This window comes from Strix uralensis, chromosome 17, assembly GCF_047716275.1.
Source record: "Strix uralensis isolate ZFMK-TIS-50842 chromosome 17, bStrUra1, whole genome shotgun sequence".
Taxonomy (NCBI): domain Eukaryota; kingdom Metazoa; phylum Chordata; class Aves; order Strigiformes; family Strigidae; genus Strix; species Strix uralensis.
In genome coordinates, this window is record NC_133988.1 from 5,348,120 (window position 1) to 5,364,353 (window position 16,234).

General features: G+C 39.8%; 1 protein-coding gene across 1 annotated transcript in view; it reads left to right on the top strand.

The window, feature by feature from the left end:
- Positions 1 to 779: 779 nt before the first annotated feature.
- Positions 780 to 16,234, top strand: part of CCDC60 (coiled-coil domain containing 60) — a 64,711-nt gene continuing 49,256 nt past the window's right edge. Inside the window, exon 1 of the mRNA XM_074887050.1 lies at positions 780 to 1,352. Coding sequence (XP_074743151.1) covers positions 942 to 1,352 — 411 coding nt within the window. The 5' untranslated portion in view covers positions 780 to 941. The remainder of the gene's footprint in view (positions 1,353 to 16,234) is intronic.

The following is a 16,234-nucleotide window of genomic DNA, read 5'->3' on the forward strand; positions in this document are numbered from 1 at the left end:
ACTTCCTCCCCCGACCACCCAAGCCCCTCACCCTCTTTTCACTACGCATGCCCGGACTATGTAAATGAATTCTGGGAACTCATTATCATAAGATGTCCCTTTCTAGGAAATCTAATGAATATGTATGATTTGTGTGTGTGTAAACTGATGTCCCTTGCTCATTCTTGGGAGCTCTTATGGTGGAGAATCCCCAGGGCGACCCCAGCGCTGCTAATAAAGAATACCTGCTGAACAGTTTGATTGGATTCTGTTAATTTCTTTGTTTCATGAGGCCCAGCACCCCACGCACCGCCCACACGAGGCCTCCTCGCCTCAGCCCCTCATGCACACCCCGCCCCCCCCCCCCCCGCCGGCCTCTCTGCGCAGGCGCGCGGTGCCGGTGCACGTGCGGCGCCGCCGCGCGGCGTTTCCCGGGCAACCGAGTGACGCGCGCTGTTGGCCGTTAACTGTCGCGCGGCGCCGCGCGCGCGGGCGTCGTCCTCTGAGGCGGCTGAGGAGAGGGGCCGGTCCTCGCCCCCCGCGGCGCCTCGAGGAAGGAGGTGGGGGGAGTTTTGGCTGGTCCCCAGAGTTTGGGAGGTGGGAGACCCTTGGCGTGAGAGCTGCGGGCAGGGGAGGTTGTGCTGTTGTTAAAAATAGGTATAAAGGAAGTTTTATTAGTAACGACACCCTTCAGAGGGAGGTGCTCTGGGTGTTTCCCAGGAGACTGGTTAGCATTTAGGTGTCCCAGCCCCTCAGGATTTATTTCTATTCCTTGAGGGGCTGCTGAGAGGAATGAGACCTCATGTAGGCGTTAGCATAAAATTCTTCTGCTGGGCTACTCTTTAGAAAATTAAAAAGACTTGCTTCAGAGTTTGGGCAGCAGGTATGTGTTTTCATGACTGGGCAACTAGAGTTTTTAATAATTTAGGAAGTAAAAACACGGAGGTTCCCATTGTGGAACAATGCCAGTACCAGATGCATCTAAACACCGCAGAGTTGAGGCACCTGTGGTAGCAAATGCAGGTAGGGGTAGCAAACTCAAGGCACCTGCGGCACCAGGTCCACCTAAGAAGAACAGCAGAACCAAGGTGCTGGCAGCCACTAAAGTGTTGAATCCTCAAGATTTTGTGTGCATTCAGGCTTTGCCTGGCTTTGCTCGGAAGGAGGGAAAGGTCTTGGCCAGAAGCAGAACAATTTACAAAAGCAGTGAACCTCCAAGAGAACAAGTGTTCTGGGAAAACTACTATAGGAGGCAAAAGCAGTTCACTCAGGGACATTTCACCCCCCTTGGGAAGCCTTATCGGGAGCTTGGAGAGATTCTCTACACAGACCCGAAGAAACTCACCCTCTACTCTTTGGGGCAGCTTGCACAGGTAGGCCTGACGTTCCTGGTTCTGCTTTAAATAGAAAAGTAAGGAGGCTTTTCTTGTGAGTAAACTGTAAACTCCTGTTTCCAGGGAAGGGAATCATTATTTCTGTTTAAAGAAATGTTTAGAACAATATTCCATGCCTTCTTGTGAATAATCACAATCTGATGTAGTATTTGATGATGGTACAGAGCATTTGTAAATAAAGTGGGACTGCTTTGAAGTGATTTGGTAACTGGCTTTTGAAACTGGTCTTTAAAATTCTTAATGAGAGCGCTTAAAATGGAGCAGAGACAATAACAGCTAATGAATGGAAAGGAAAACATGAGATAATGAGAATTTAAGGGAAAATAGTTAGGGAAAGGTAACAAGCCTTGAAAATGAAAGGGGAGGAACAATACTTAGGGCATGAGGGTAAGGGGTGGGTTAAAAAGCAGGAATGATAAATGGTGGCAGTTGAGGAGTAGGTGAAAAGCTCAGAAGTTGAGCATAGGAATGGTATAAAAAGCAAAGTGCTTGTAGTACAACTTACGTAAGTAGGGATGGCTTTGAAGGTAGTGGATTAATTATTTTGTATTTTACTTGGCTCTGTATTTGGGTTTCAGGAAGGTATAAAGCAATTAGCCAGGAGTGTCTGTGATAGGCTTATTGTTTGTGTGGTTATTATTTCCCGGTCCCCTTAGTGCTGCATACCCACTAACTTCGTGGGTCTTGAACTGTCTCAAGTTGCTTTTAAGTCAAGCTTGAATCATTAAACCACAGGGACAAGAACTCAGTCACTGGTGCTTGAGATGAGCTTGCAGCGTTCTGCCATTTGTTTTCTTTTCCTCAATGCTGTTGGCTCACACGAGGAGACCTAAAGCTCTCTGAGTTCTCTGTGCTGTTTTGTGCAGAGAGCAATTTTCCTTGTGGAAAGAGAGTAAAGTCTCTCCAGACTATTTGTAACACCAGTCTGTGACTTTGAGCTTACACTTTGCTATGTGCTTTCTAATGGAGTGCCCAAGGGATAGTCTCTGATAGCTGCAGCAGAAGAACCCTGGTTATCATTCAGGGTAGGCAGAAAAGATTCTGTCCACCCACTACTTAATTTTCTGCTCTGATTGTGTGTGTTGCATTCAGAGCTTGAAGTTTTAGATCAAGTGCTTTAAGCTCTAAATAGACAATGGGTGGCATTCACTTTATTTTTACATACTACCTAAAGCAGCATCTCGCTGGCTGTCTTCACTCAGAGGCTTGTTTCTGTAAATTAGTCAACATGCAGCAAGTGTTGCCAGTGTTCCTGTTTTAACCCTTAATGTCTAAAACATCTTTCCTTCTGAATATTAGAAGTGGCTTTAAAGATTTTTTTTCAACTGCAGATATACTCTTTAAAATTCTGATAATCCTGAAAATGTTGGCTAATTTGTGGTGGTTGTTGTTTTGGTATTGAATAATGATTTGATCATTAGGGGTGCTCTGAAACCCAGCTGAAACTCAGCTACTTAATTTTGACCAAATTAAAAGTATACAATTTATACAGAAAATAATCTATATGTAGGTCACTAAATGTGTAGTTGTGGCTTATGCTTTAGATTCATGAAGCCATCAGAGGGGATGTAGTCTTAACACCTGCTGTTCCTTTTTGTGGAGAGTGCTAAAAGCACTGCATAGTCCTGAAAATCTCAGACTAACCATTTTTCTTCCTTTTCCTAAAAGGTAATGGTTACTAAGTTGAAAAACTAAAAAAAAACCGAGTAATTCCTGCCAATGAATCTGACCTGTCCTCAGCTTCCCTCCATCCCCACAAACTAGAGAAGGCCCAAGGATTTCATGCTGTTCCCACACCAGCTCTCACTATTTAAGCTGCCAGTGTGCTCTGCAGAAATCTATTTGTGTGTTTTTCAGAGATACTGGAACAGAAATGTATTTCTATAGCCTAATTCTAAAAACACTTTGTATTACCTGTATTTTTGCTTTATATGGGTTATTTACCCCATTCCCACCCACACCTAGCAGTCTCCATAATATGTTGAGTAACTGAGAAGATTGTAGATACTGGATATGTCTAATTATAGGTGTCTGAGAGCATAACATTCCTGGTAGTAAAAATCATGCTCTCTGATTAACGCATTTGCACTCATCTCTGTCTTCTGAGTTAGCGTTTTCTTCAGCCACAAGTACAGCTGATGATTTGCAGTGATGAATGACAGTAAAATTTGTAAACAACAAGATGATGATTAAAAGCCCTGTGAATTCAACAGGACTTGAGTATGCTAATATCTGCTGGCAAATGCTACTTTCTAAACTGGTATTATTTAAAAAAATAGATTTTAAGAGCTAAAAACATTTGAGTAAGTATGCTGGGATGGTTATACAAAATTAGATGGGCATAAGATATTATATGTAATAATTGCACGTTTAGGATGCTTTATCTACTTGATGGCAACAAATGTGTTCTGAAAAGCTGTATGTTCATGGATGCTTTTTGTATCTTTATGAAATAAATTTGGCGTCTGATATTTGACTGCTCTCACTGTTGCATTGGAAACTGCTGTACTGCGGTCACACAGAATACAGTACCTGTTTTATGCTGAAAACACTAAGTAAAGCTGGGCCAAGGCAGTGGAAGAATTGCATTCCACTGCAACTCACTGTAGCAAAATAAATCCTTTCCAAACTACTAGTGATGTCAGCAAGGGCTGGGGGAAGCTCAGGAAGTGTAGCATTCGTGTTTAAAAAACCAACAACACCCCCCACCCCCAAAAAACCCACAACAAGGAGGCTTCTTTTACCTATCCTGTACAGTATTATCCAAGCATAACTGAGTGGTCAGCTCTCACAATGATGTGGATTTTTGTGACCCTTATGGCTTTAAGAATCCTACTAAGTTGAATGGGCCATGTATTTTAACCAGAGCAGCTACACAAAGCATCTACCCAATGGATTTCAGGTTCTTGCCTTTTCAAAACTTGTGGGGCTGCCTGGTTCTGCATTCTGTTAATATCAGTCCGTATCCATACTGCCAGGTTTCCATTACAAATAATTGGAAGTTACTTCGTTCAGTTTGAGGTTTTTTCCCCTCTCAAAGGTCGGGTGTGCATTGCAGACAGCACTGATTCATTGAAAGTCAAAGAATGTAGCTATCCAGACAGTATTTTTTATTTCCTAAGTGTTCAGAGCAATGTGTTAAAGGTCTCTTTCTTATCACCATGCACCGTTACATTAAGGAATGTTAGTCACCTTTTATCATGTTTATATAGCTTCTTTCCGTTAATTGCTATGACAAATTCATTTGCAAAACCTCTGAGGTGGCTTGTTGACTTTTTACATGAAAGAAAGGTGACCTTTCTGACCAAGCCCTAAAAACAATCCAAGCCCACAAAATCTTAAGTATTATTAGTGTCAAAGCCTGCTCTGTACTTGTCATAAAATTCTGTTCTGTAATTCTGTGCTTTGGGTAAATAGGTCACTAGATAAGATTGACAACAGCATCAGCAATGAAAGGTTTTAGGCTGGAAACTGGAGTAGAAAACAGAGCAATTTCTTTCAAGAGAAATTACACTGATGTTATTTGTTATTGCTGCAGTTAAAGATCTGTCAGGATTTCCAATTTAAAACCTTGCTTTCCAGAAGACTAAAAACATATATTTCAAGGCAGAACTTATAATACAAAGAACCTTCTTTGTGCCAGCTCTCTGATGCGAAGGTCAGTCATAATTCCTTATCGCTCTGAGAAGAGCAGGAAAACATTAGTGATGGGTTGTCTTCCTAGTACCTCCAAAATGGAGAAACTGGTCAGGCCAGTCTCTGCTGGTGTGGTGACATTCCTAATGCTTTCTGAATTGAGAAACCAATATATGCTCATTGATCAACCCTGGTCTCACACCTGCATCTAAGAAGTGCTATGCCTGAGTGATTTTTTAAAAAACAAACAATTTTATTATGGGTTTAGAAGAAGGTTCAGAAATACCTTGAAATTTTCTATTTGAAGAACATGATATTTCAACAAAATATTAGTGAGAAAGAAGATAGCACAATATTTCATTCTGTTAATGACTCAACTGGCTTTGAAAGTGAAAAGCTACAAAATACTAATACTGTCTAGAGTATTTTTTTCCGTATTAGCTATATGAGGCAGAATGTAAGGGTGTTATCACTGGGATGGCTGTTATGCAGAAGTGCCAAAAGACTGATAGAGATGTTCAGATTCAAGTATCTCTTGAGGTATTTTGGTAGGTTGTTGGCTGGTGAAACTGGATCCTTCCACATCTTCCCACTGCTTTCTGGAGGTAGTCTCAAAGTCCTTGTTGGTAAACACTTGAGTACCTCTCGTGAAAGTGAGAATTTTGAGATGTGCTTTGTTTACAAGGGTAAACTCATATTTGGGGTTTTTTTTCCTGCTTGTACTAATTTGCCAGGTTCATCATGTCATCACAGTCTGTCAACTCAGGAATTACAATTTTCATATGGGCTGGTGTTTTGGACAGAACAAAGGGAACAAACAACAGGGAGGGTACAGAAGAGATTGCTGCAGTGAGAATCATGCTTTCAGCTTCCCGAGTGATCCAAATTTATCTTGTTTGTCCTTATGCATTTCTGGTGAAAAATTAGGAATGAACATGAGAAACACAAAATTACACGCAAGTTCTTTTCTTCTTTTTTTGAAGCTATGACTGCAGTGCATGCCCCCCCATATGAAAATCAGTGTGAAAACTAAAGGCACCTGCAAAACCAGGCTTGTCTTTACCTTTCCATTGCGATAGCTATATAGATTGTGTCATGACTTGCATAATCTTGGTTATCTCTTGCAGATCATGAACAAAATAAATTTCCAGAGTGCAACACAGTTAAACTTCTAACTTTCAAGAAATTACTTCCTTTTTTTTTTTCCCCTCACTTTTTCTTGCTTTCTAAAGTCACAGCAACTTACAGCTGGCCATAAGCCTACATGTTAGAAATGCTCAGGACAGAAGAGAAAGAAATAGGTTGCACAAGAAAGGGCAGTGGTCCAACTACTGACTTCTATCAATTGACTACAGTTTATCACCTTGCTATTGCCAAAACATATTAGTGATGTTAAGTACAGAACATGTTAAACAAAAAAAGCAGGTGCATGCACAGTGACACTGTGATTACAATTCAGAGTTCATAGTGTCACATTGTTAGAAAGATTCTACTGCTTGTTATGGAAATGAAAGGGTGCATCATTTTATGCCTCCGAGAGACCTGCCTGAGTGTACATTAAGGAATGTCTGAAAGACTCTGTCACCAGTGCACGATGCTTCCATTTGAAAGCCTACCATACAATGCGTATATAGGTATGCCTGACTTAGGTTTCCATGGAGATTTCTTGTACCTAATTAACATAGGTGGATTTTGCAGATAGTTTTTCTTTGACTAACCTTCTCTAGTTTCATTTTCTTGGTTTTAATAGGTAAAGGAGTGTTGTGGGCTTTTTGTGTTTTGGGTTTGTGTTTTTTTTCCTTTGGTGTTAACCAGATACAAGCTGTGAAGTGTTTGGTTTTTTCTTCTGTCTGTAGTGAACATACAGAGAAGTAGCTGTTCTGCTCTGTGTGCATGGGGGAGAAACTAACTGTGGGTGTTATGACTTTTCCTACAGGCTTCATAACCTCTGTCGATAAGTTACGTGTGCAAGCTCTCAGCATGGTAATCATTGGGCAGGGCAGAATTTGTGTGCGTTATCCATCTGATGTGGTATCTTTGCTTCACTCACCATGATGAATGCTGATGTACATATACTTCCAGCTTTCACCAGGGTCACTGCTAGCAGCAAGCAAGTGAAACTCTGGTTGTACACATCCTACGGATAATGTTGATTTCCAGTAAATAGAATGAGTTGCTCAAGTATTTTTTTAACTGTCTTATCATCTATAGCCTTTAACTATGTTAGCAACCATAACACTACACTACTTTTCCTTTATAAAAATAGTAACAGATGCATTTATTGTTGCAAAAGACAAAGTCAGAGAACATTTGGAACAGCCTGATGGCATCGCGCGCTCTCTCGTATAGGTGACTTTCTTCTCACCCATCCGAGGAGGCGTTGACCCATCAGACATTTGCAATGTAATGATAATGTACCATTATATTGCTGCTTTTATGTACACCTTATTAAATGTTAGTAAGCCTGAATGCATAAGGTTTGAGGTCATATTAGAAAGTGGTGATAAGCAGACTGTGGATAATTTGGCTATGGAATAACAGAAGAGGGTACAGCTTTAGGTGACTGAACTAGTGGTCTGGAGCAGTTTGGTTATGTGAGAGTGGTACTGAAAGGAGGAGTGGAATGAAAGAGTCAGAAGCTGTGAAGTGAGGTGATGGATAATGGTGTTGTCGTAGACAAAACCAGAACAGAGAAAATTATTTAAGAAGGAAAGTTCAATTTTAGACATATTTTATCAAATTTGGATATACACCTAAATCACATACAATAGCAGATAGTTTTCTGCCTCCTTCAACAAATGTTGTATCAGATTAGGCTGTTAGACTGTACACTGGCTGCTGTTGGTTTAATTAATTAAGCTCATTAATTAATTAAGCTTTGTTAGCCTGAACCATAAATATATTTCTTTTAACTTGGGTTTAATTTTTGAGAGCCCTTACTAAAAAGTTGAAAAATGTCAGTCACATCATTTTTGAGGAATTAAAATTTTTATTTGCACGTGTCCATGGACACAATGGGGAATATTACATCATATTGCAGTAATTCTAGCAAGAGGGCAACAACATTGCCAACCAAGTATTTCAGATTATTTAGCGGGTATAGTGAAGCTGTTTTTGATGCAGAATTTCTGAATTTCATTTTTTATTCTTCTCTCTGATCTGCTCTGCCACTGTAGTCACATGTCTATTAGAGATTTTTGGCTATTTTAGAAAAGCAGCAGTCCTTCAATGCTGAAGTAGTTGGCTTTATTACTGTTAACCATAACATTTAAGCCCTCATGTACTGTGAGTTTTTCCTCATGGCCTTGTGAGACTGACAATCATTACCTTTCTTGCACCTTTGGAGAAAGTGACTGAGCAAAGTGAATTATCTTAGCTAATTGCATATGGAAAGTATAAACCTGGAATTATACTGAAGAACTTTCTGATCCTGATCTTGATTTTTACTGCAGATGTTCTTACTTTGTCTTTTAGAGTGTGAAACAAAAATGGTGATATAAATGGGACTAGAGGTAGGGCAACTGCTTACAAAACTATATTTTTAATATTGGGCTTCTTTTATTTGGTTGAGTGGTAGTTTTACTTTCTGACATGAATATTAAATGTTAGGTGGTACTTCTGACCTGAGCCTAACTACGTGAAAATGTTATGTTCTATAAAAATAAAGGTTTTACGACTGCTAAATTAGTCTGACATATCTCTGGAACAGCAGCTAACTGTAAGGTCCACACAATCTCCATGCTATTGAGTTCAAAACAGTCTAATCAATTTCAAAAGTTCAATTTCTGTTCCTAAAGGCTGCTTCCATAATGAATTAAGGGAAGCATATCAAATGTAATAATGCATTGTTATTAAGGTTTTAGTAAACTTGCCAAATGTCAGGCTGCTGGTACAGTCATGGTGCATTACACTTCTGTGATTACAGCTTGAGTTGTCATTATAACGAAGCACATTGCTCGCCTAGGTTTGGGAATTGATCTGCAATATCATGCCTGGGGCAGGAGAGAAGTGCGTTACAAAGGTTACACTTTACAGTGAATATTCAAAACGTTAGATTTTTAACAGGTTTAATGTCTGCTTCTCTTAAATTGTGCATACAAATACTCTGTGGGTTACACAATGGAAGAAACAGACTATTCCTTGTGTGCTAGCCAGCACAGGCAGGACAGAGGAACAGTCACAAAACCACGGATGAAATGCAAAGAGTAAATTTATTCTTGTTACCTTGTGACTCAGGGGATCTCCGCAGCAACACCCAGGCAGAGGCATGCAAGCAGGGATGCAGGCACTGCAGAGCTCGGTCCTTGCTAGCCAGAAAGAGGCAAAGAAGGAAATAGATCTTGAACCTGCTGCTTTTGCCTGTATATATAGGGGATTTTTGCAGGGTACTTTTCCACTGTGCTTTGATCTTTCCCACAGCAGGGCAGGAATCTCAAGGATGTTTGATAGGGTGCCTCTGAGTCTCTCACAAGCCTGTTACCTAAACACAGACATTCTACCCATCAAGCACACACAGCTAAGCAACAATTAGTGTGATATATGTGTTTTTGGGCACCCCAGCTGCAAGTCACTTGAGTGTGTTTACAATCCTCCTCACCAATCTTCTGTTGTATTCCCACACATTGTATGTGGAGAGCCTGGTGCTTCCCTGGCTTCAGTCTGGCAGTTAAAAATGACTTTTGATAACTGAAAACATTTTGTCAGGTGGCTACTTTTGGGAGAGAATGGTGAAAAACATTTTGATATTTGACTAGAAGTGCTATGGAAGAAATAAATGGTTGTGTTATATGTTGAGAAAACGAGACCAAAAGTTTCCAACCCAATCAGAATTTATTATAATTTCAGCAAGCAAAGTTAGCGAGCAAAAATCAGCGCTGGACAGCCGGGGAGTCTCCGCTCCATCAACGGCGGCCCTCTTCCCTTTTTAGAGTCCCTTTTTATATACAGTCTTCTTCCCGGTTGACGTAGTTTCTTTCGGTATACTCTGCGCATGTTCGTTTTGCTACTAGGGGGTCGCAGGGATGGAGGTTCTCAATCTTCCTTATTCGATCCTCTCAATATCTGGGTGGAGACCAGACCTGTGGGGGCTGATTAAGCAGGCCTAACGGTATCTGGGTCTCACCCACCAAGAGGCCCCCAGCATATCCTGCCAAGCAAACAAGCACTTTATCCTGCTGACATTTTAGTGAACAAACCCACCCAATCTATCACAGTTGTTACTGTTTATGGGTATGACTGATTGAGAACTTGCCCTGGACAGTAGGCTTAACACTTTGTATTTCACGGATAAGTTTCTGGTTCCTATTCCTTCATGTCATTCAGATAGCACAAAGGAATGTTAATGCTGATCTTACTAGACACTGGTGGATTTCTCTAACATTATGTTCAGTGGAGTTATGTCAGGAATGGATGTATGTGTACCAGAACTGTAAGAAAATGTTTCAGGTAGGAAAGCCCAAGTCTTTTGTGTATGTGGAGCTTAGGAACCTCTCTGTGGATGTGATCACAGGTGGGAGGTGGTAGATATTTGATTAAGGGCAGGGGAACATGAACAATGTGCAGATTTAGATTCACGAGGCGGCAAAAAAAAATCAGAACTGATGTAGAAATGCAGGACTAGATTTGTAGATAGGTTGGGTTGTGCTTGTTTCTAGGAAGGATAATATATTTATACATCATTTTTACACCAAATGATGCCAAAAGCACTTTGCAGACTGAATGTAGAGGTCGTTATCAGTCATCTCTGGTTAACTCTGGTCAACAGAGCAGAGCAATACTACCCGAGAGTTCAGGATAGAATGTGATGAAGAATAATGTGTCCAGTTGAAAAAGGAGAGGTGAACTGAAGAGAGCAGACAGCAGTTTAAGCAAGTTGAAGTTTAGGCAGAAGACCTTGCTAATTCCCCCCAAACATTGCATGGCAGAGGAGAAATTATCCTTCTCGTATAGAAAATAACAGTTTCAGGGTAAGTTGATCTGAATGCAAGAACTTTGAAACGTGTACTTAAATTGGAATATTTCCCTGCGTAGGCAAAGTGAATGAAGGCGGGGGAGGTGGGGGTGGTGGTGTAATAATTCAAGCTTAAGTTTGGCTTGCAGAGCAAAAACCGTTTATGTAAAATCAGATTGGTGGTGGTTCGCTTTCGTTGAGACTGTAGAATGATGTATCTTAAATTGCAAGCAGTGGAAGGCAGCACTTTCCATGGCTAGAGTAGCTTCTCATTATTCATGAAATGCCTATAGAAAAAGTGTTGAATGCACAGCAGCAATGACGGGGGAGGACTGCAAGCAGGGAGAGAAGGACATAATGGAATGTCACTACATTCCTTGTAGTATAATGTGATCTTTCTATTAAATTAACGTTATGCTGTTTGCACAGAAGGAGAGCTAAGATAGAGAGTATTTTTTAGGGAACAATAGTCAAGTTAATTAGGCAGCTATATAACTGTCAGTCGTTACATTAAGAGCTCAAAAGCAAGGTATGGGGAACAGAGGCAGTAACTATAATGTTACTTTGGATGCTCTTCATTTGGAAAAAGGAGTTACTTTGTGGTTTTTTGTGAGAACTAGGCTGTGACATTGTTTGGGGTATTGTAGCCTGGAACCTTTTCTTCCAGTGTATTAAGAGGGAGGTTTTAACTTAATTCCTCAATGACTTACTGCTAAAAGGTTTCTATGTCCTCTCTGCTAATCTAAGCAGGTACAAAAGACAGATTCCACAGTCGTTAGTGGTGTGGGTAGAATACTCAGATATTTCATATGCCTGTCTATCAACCTCAGTGGAGTAATCATGGAGTAAGGTACAGTTCTTCAAGTGAAACACTGCTAGATTTTTGTCTGCAAGCATTTTGCTTCATATTACACACCTACACAATTTCATTTAAGGGTCAGAAGATTCTTCATAAAGTGGTTGTGATATATTTAAATTTGTAATCACTCATTCATACACTGCATCCATTACAAATCTTACCTTTTTAAGAATGATTTTGACTTTTAATAACTTTCCTTACTCATAAAAGGCAAATTCTAGCTGTATTACATTGGGCACAAGGTAACAATCCGTATGTTTGAGATAAAGAGACTGCAAAGCTGTTAGGGTTATTTGTAATGTTTTCTCTGCTGCAATTAAAGTTAGATTGCAGTAAATTACAGAACCCACTGAAGTCTCTGGCCAATCCTAGTCACTGTGAGTGCACTCTGCTGTGTCTTTGGCCTTGAGCTGATGCCTGTGGCACTTCTGGGAGGGTGAAATCATGTCATTCCTCATCTGTTAGAGCAGTCCTTGGACTGCAGTTCTTCAGTCTGAAATGTATTCAGTAGTTTTGGCTTCTGTGCTTCATTTCTCTCCTGGAGGTACAACCAATTGTTCCCAGTGAACAGACAGCCTCATTGGTCTTCCATACTGAGAATCCTGATCTGTCCAGGATTCCTATGTGACATCATTTGGTCCCACTGTGTGTCAACATTTCCCTCTCAGTGCTTCAGGAACCCTGTGTTACTGAACTCTGCTCTGTCTCGGTTGATTTCTCCCTCTCCTGTCAAAGTCATTCTTTAACTGCTTGTACTCCTTGAATCTGTTAGCTCCCAGTTCAGATAGAGGAAGACTTACGGCTTTGTCAGATAACAAATGATCCTCATAGCTAATTGTTTGTCCTACTGTTTGGGGAGCTATTTATTTTAAGAATAAATGAAGTTATCTCATAACTACAGACTAAAAATAAAGGGCAAACATTATCTTTTTCACTGGTGAGTTAATGGCAGAAAGTCAAACCTGTCATGTCTGACAGTTTTAGAATACAACTTCTGGTTGAATTCTCCCACAACTAGACTGATACCTTGTGTATTTGTGGTACTGTCTGACCCCAGCTGCCAGTTGCTACTGGTCATCTTGATCTGTGGTCTGCCAACTGGCTGTGCTGGATATGTCAGAGAGGCTGTGACACAGTACCGCAGGTAGTGAACATTATCTCATGGAGCCTACATGCAAAGCATTCCCCACTAAACATCACACTTGAGAGCCCAGAAAGCAACATTCCCCTCCTGTCACGCAACCTACTGCCAGACACATGCCTGAATACAGGGGAACAGGAAATAGGAAAGGTCTGTATGTCTGGTCATTGGTAACTCTTAGGACTAGTACTTTCTTGCAGGTGTAATGGTATTGGCAGGTGTGTTGGCTGGCTGGTGATGAATGGTGTGACTGCCATCAGTTCACAGTGGTCAAGTGTGACAACTTTAAACCACAACAGAGTGGCAGTTTGCTACTGACAAAGATTTTTGCCCAGAGTGGACTGACATAGATGGATGGTGATCCATCTGCAGCATAATGACAGAATAACAGTAGGACTGAATTTAAAGAGAGTTTATATTCCCTTCCTAAATGTTTTCTAAAGCTGGTATTTACTGCTCTATTTAGTGTCGATTAGTTACGCCAGAGCTAGAAGTATTTATGACTTTCATACAGTGCATTCATTACATTGACAAAATAATTGAAAATCTATAACAATTAAGCTTCAAACATATTCTAGTCCAGTTCCATTGTGATGGTTTTAAAAACTTGGAAACTGGTCTCCCTCTAGTTGTGAACCAGATTGTTCACATAAAAGATGTGTTCAGTTGTACAAAGGAAGCCTTTTCTCTAAGGAAGCTTCTCAAATCATAGGACCAACACAGTATTAACTTAGAGCATATGGTTAAAATATTCTGTCCTTTATGCTGCTTTACATTGTTGATACTTTGTCTTAGGGTTATGTATTTATGCATTCACAAAGTGGAGAGCCTTTGTACTGTAATAGAAAAACATTTAACTTTACTGTTAATACCTGCAGCAGGTGATGGGTTATCTACAGAGATCTAGCACACACTGTTTCTTTTTTTTTTTTATTAGGTTACCCTAAAATGTTAGAAATTAATTCCTGGAGTTAGTGTCAGCTAAACTGACAGCAGATCAAAGCTGTGAGACAAATTGTTCATTACAGTTCAGGGAGCTGAATCCTCTGTACAGACAGCTGTACTGTCGCTGGAGGCTTCTCGGGCACTTCACCCGTGAGCTCTGCCTCCACAAGTGCTGCCATTGTTGGTGAAGCTCATAGGTGGATTTTTGTAAATTAAGCTTATTTTAAACTCCTGTCAGAGGCATTGCTATGTCTTGGAATTGTTATTTGTTTGGTTGGGTTTGTTTCTTGTCACCCTGCTTAGAGCTTGTGTCACTATGCAACAGCCTGAACTATAAACAATGATGTTAATCCCTGAAAAATGAGAAATTAAATCTTGGCAGGATCCTAGTGATCCCTATCCAGGTTCATCAGATGAAAGCTTTATTTTTATTTTTTTCTGGCTTTTTCTAAAAGCTCAGCAGCACGGAATCATTCAACTTTGTCTGACAGACTGAAATCACTCTTGCTAACAGTGAGCTCACTTCATCTTTTAGTGAAAGCAGATAAAAACAAATTTAAAAAATCAAAAAAACCAACAAAACAAGAACAACCCAACAAAACAAACCCTTTCCAAATAGTCACTTTGCCATTTCCATTAGCTCATCAGAAATGTTTGAATCCTTCCCTTTTAAGAAAGCTGCTTTCTGTGAAATATTGTGTATGTAATTTTTTTCCCTTCAGGTATTTCACTTTCAGCTATTTTCCTAAATTAATGTTGGCTGATGATATTTATGTGGGATCTGAATTGGTGCATGACAATAACTGGTAAGTCAGAGCAAGTTAGCTATGTAAGATAGATAAGCTTTGGAGTAAGGCTTTCCAGCACCTGTTGGTTGTAACAGCAAATTGTATGAATGTAAGTCTTTGTGCTATTTTGCTCTGAGGTCAGCTGGAAGACACTATTGCTTGAAAACAGTGATTTAATGGCAGTATGGCATACAGCCTTAAAACTAATGGAATACAAAATAGGAAATCAAAACAAAGACAATGCTTAAGGAGAATGGGCCACAGATGTAATGCAGTCTGTGTGTGCAGCTGGCACGGCTATCACAAAATGCTTCTGAAAATAGCTGTCCTTTGGAAAGTCAAGTTTTGATGGTTTAGCTGTGGTTTATTCCCTTAGTTTGGACCGAACTTGTTTTACAAGAAGTGTGGAGTAGTTCCTAAATATTAAGACTTTCTGTAAGTCACATATAAAATGGTATAGAGATTTATTTGCAGATAACCTAGTCAAATCTGTGCCAGAATGCTAACCTAATCTTATGATCCAGCCTACACTAGGTACAAATGGGGGGGTTGTGTGCATGCATGCTCAAGTTTTAGTATTAATTACAAATAGATAATTAAAAAAAGGTCATTTTTAGTTCTGTATGCTGTACCTAAAACCTATGCAGACACGTTTGTAGAACCTTGGTATAGACATAAGGGATGTTTGGAACTTTGTATCGGGATTAAAGGATACTATGTAATCTTACATAAAACACAGCCACAAAGATCCTTTTCTTGACGCCTTAATCTGTCTCATGCTTATCATGGATGAAGTTGATGCCAGCCAGTCTGTGGATGCGCATTCATTCTGCTGTTGTAGTATGGACCACATTCATCCCTGTCAAAATATGGATTCAGTTAGGATCTTTATTCCAGTAGAGAATTTGACCCTTTAACAAAGATATGTTTCAGTGAAATAAAATGGTGGTTCAGAATTTGGTTATCTTTTGTTTGTAAACTTTGTATTTTCAGTTTACCTGGGGGGTATTTATATAGCAACCATTGTATACTCTTTGTTTATTCTATTTTAGTGTTACTGGAAAAATGTTTTAAGAAATATTTAAACATTTAAAAAAATCTTAGTCTTCAAGTTATATCAAAAAAAGCATGTTTGTTTTAGGGAAGCAACGGGAGTGGCTGCCTGGAAAAATAACAATGGAACTGTCAGTCCCATATTGTGACGTGCATGTGGTGGAAAGATTACTTTTTTAGGGCTGGCAGATGCATTCTGTTCATTTTACAGGTCATTAAATTTCTCATTATACAAACTCAATCATCTGAGTTTTAAAAATATGATTTAGAATATCCAAAAGATTAGACAGTGTGCAAGATAAATGTAGAAGTTTAAATTTTGAAAGACAGAACATAACTTGAAAAAATGATAGATAAATTCCATAATGATCCTACTATATTATTCTCATTGTCTAGCTATTCCATATGGAAGGTTACATTCTGACCTTAGATATATCACTGCATGCAGAGTAACACCAAATAAAAGTTTTGTATTTGGCAATCTGCTAG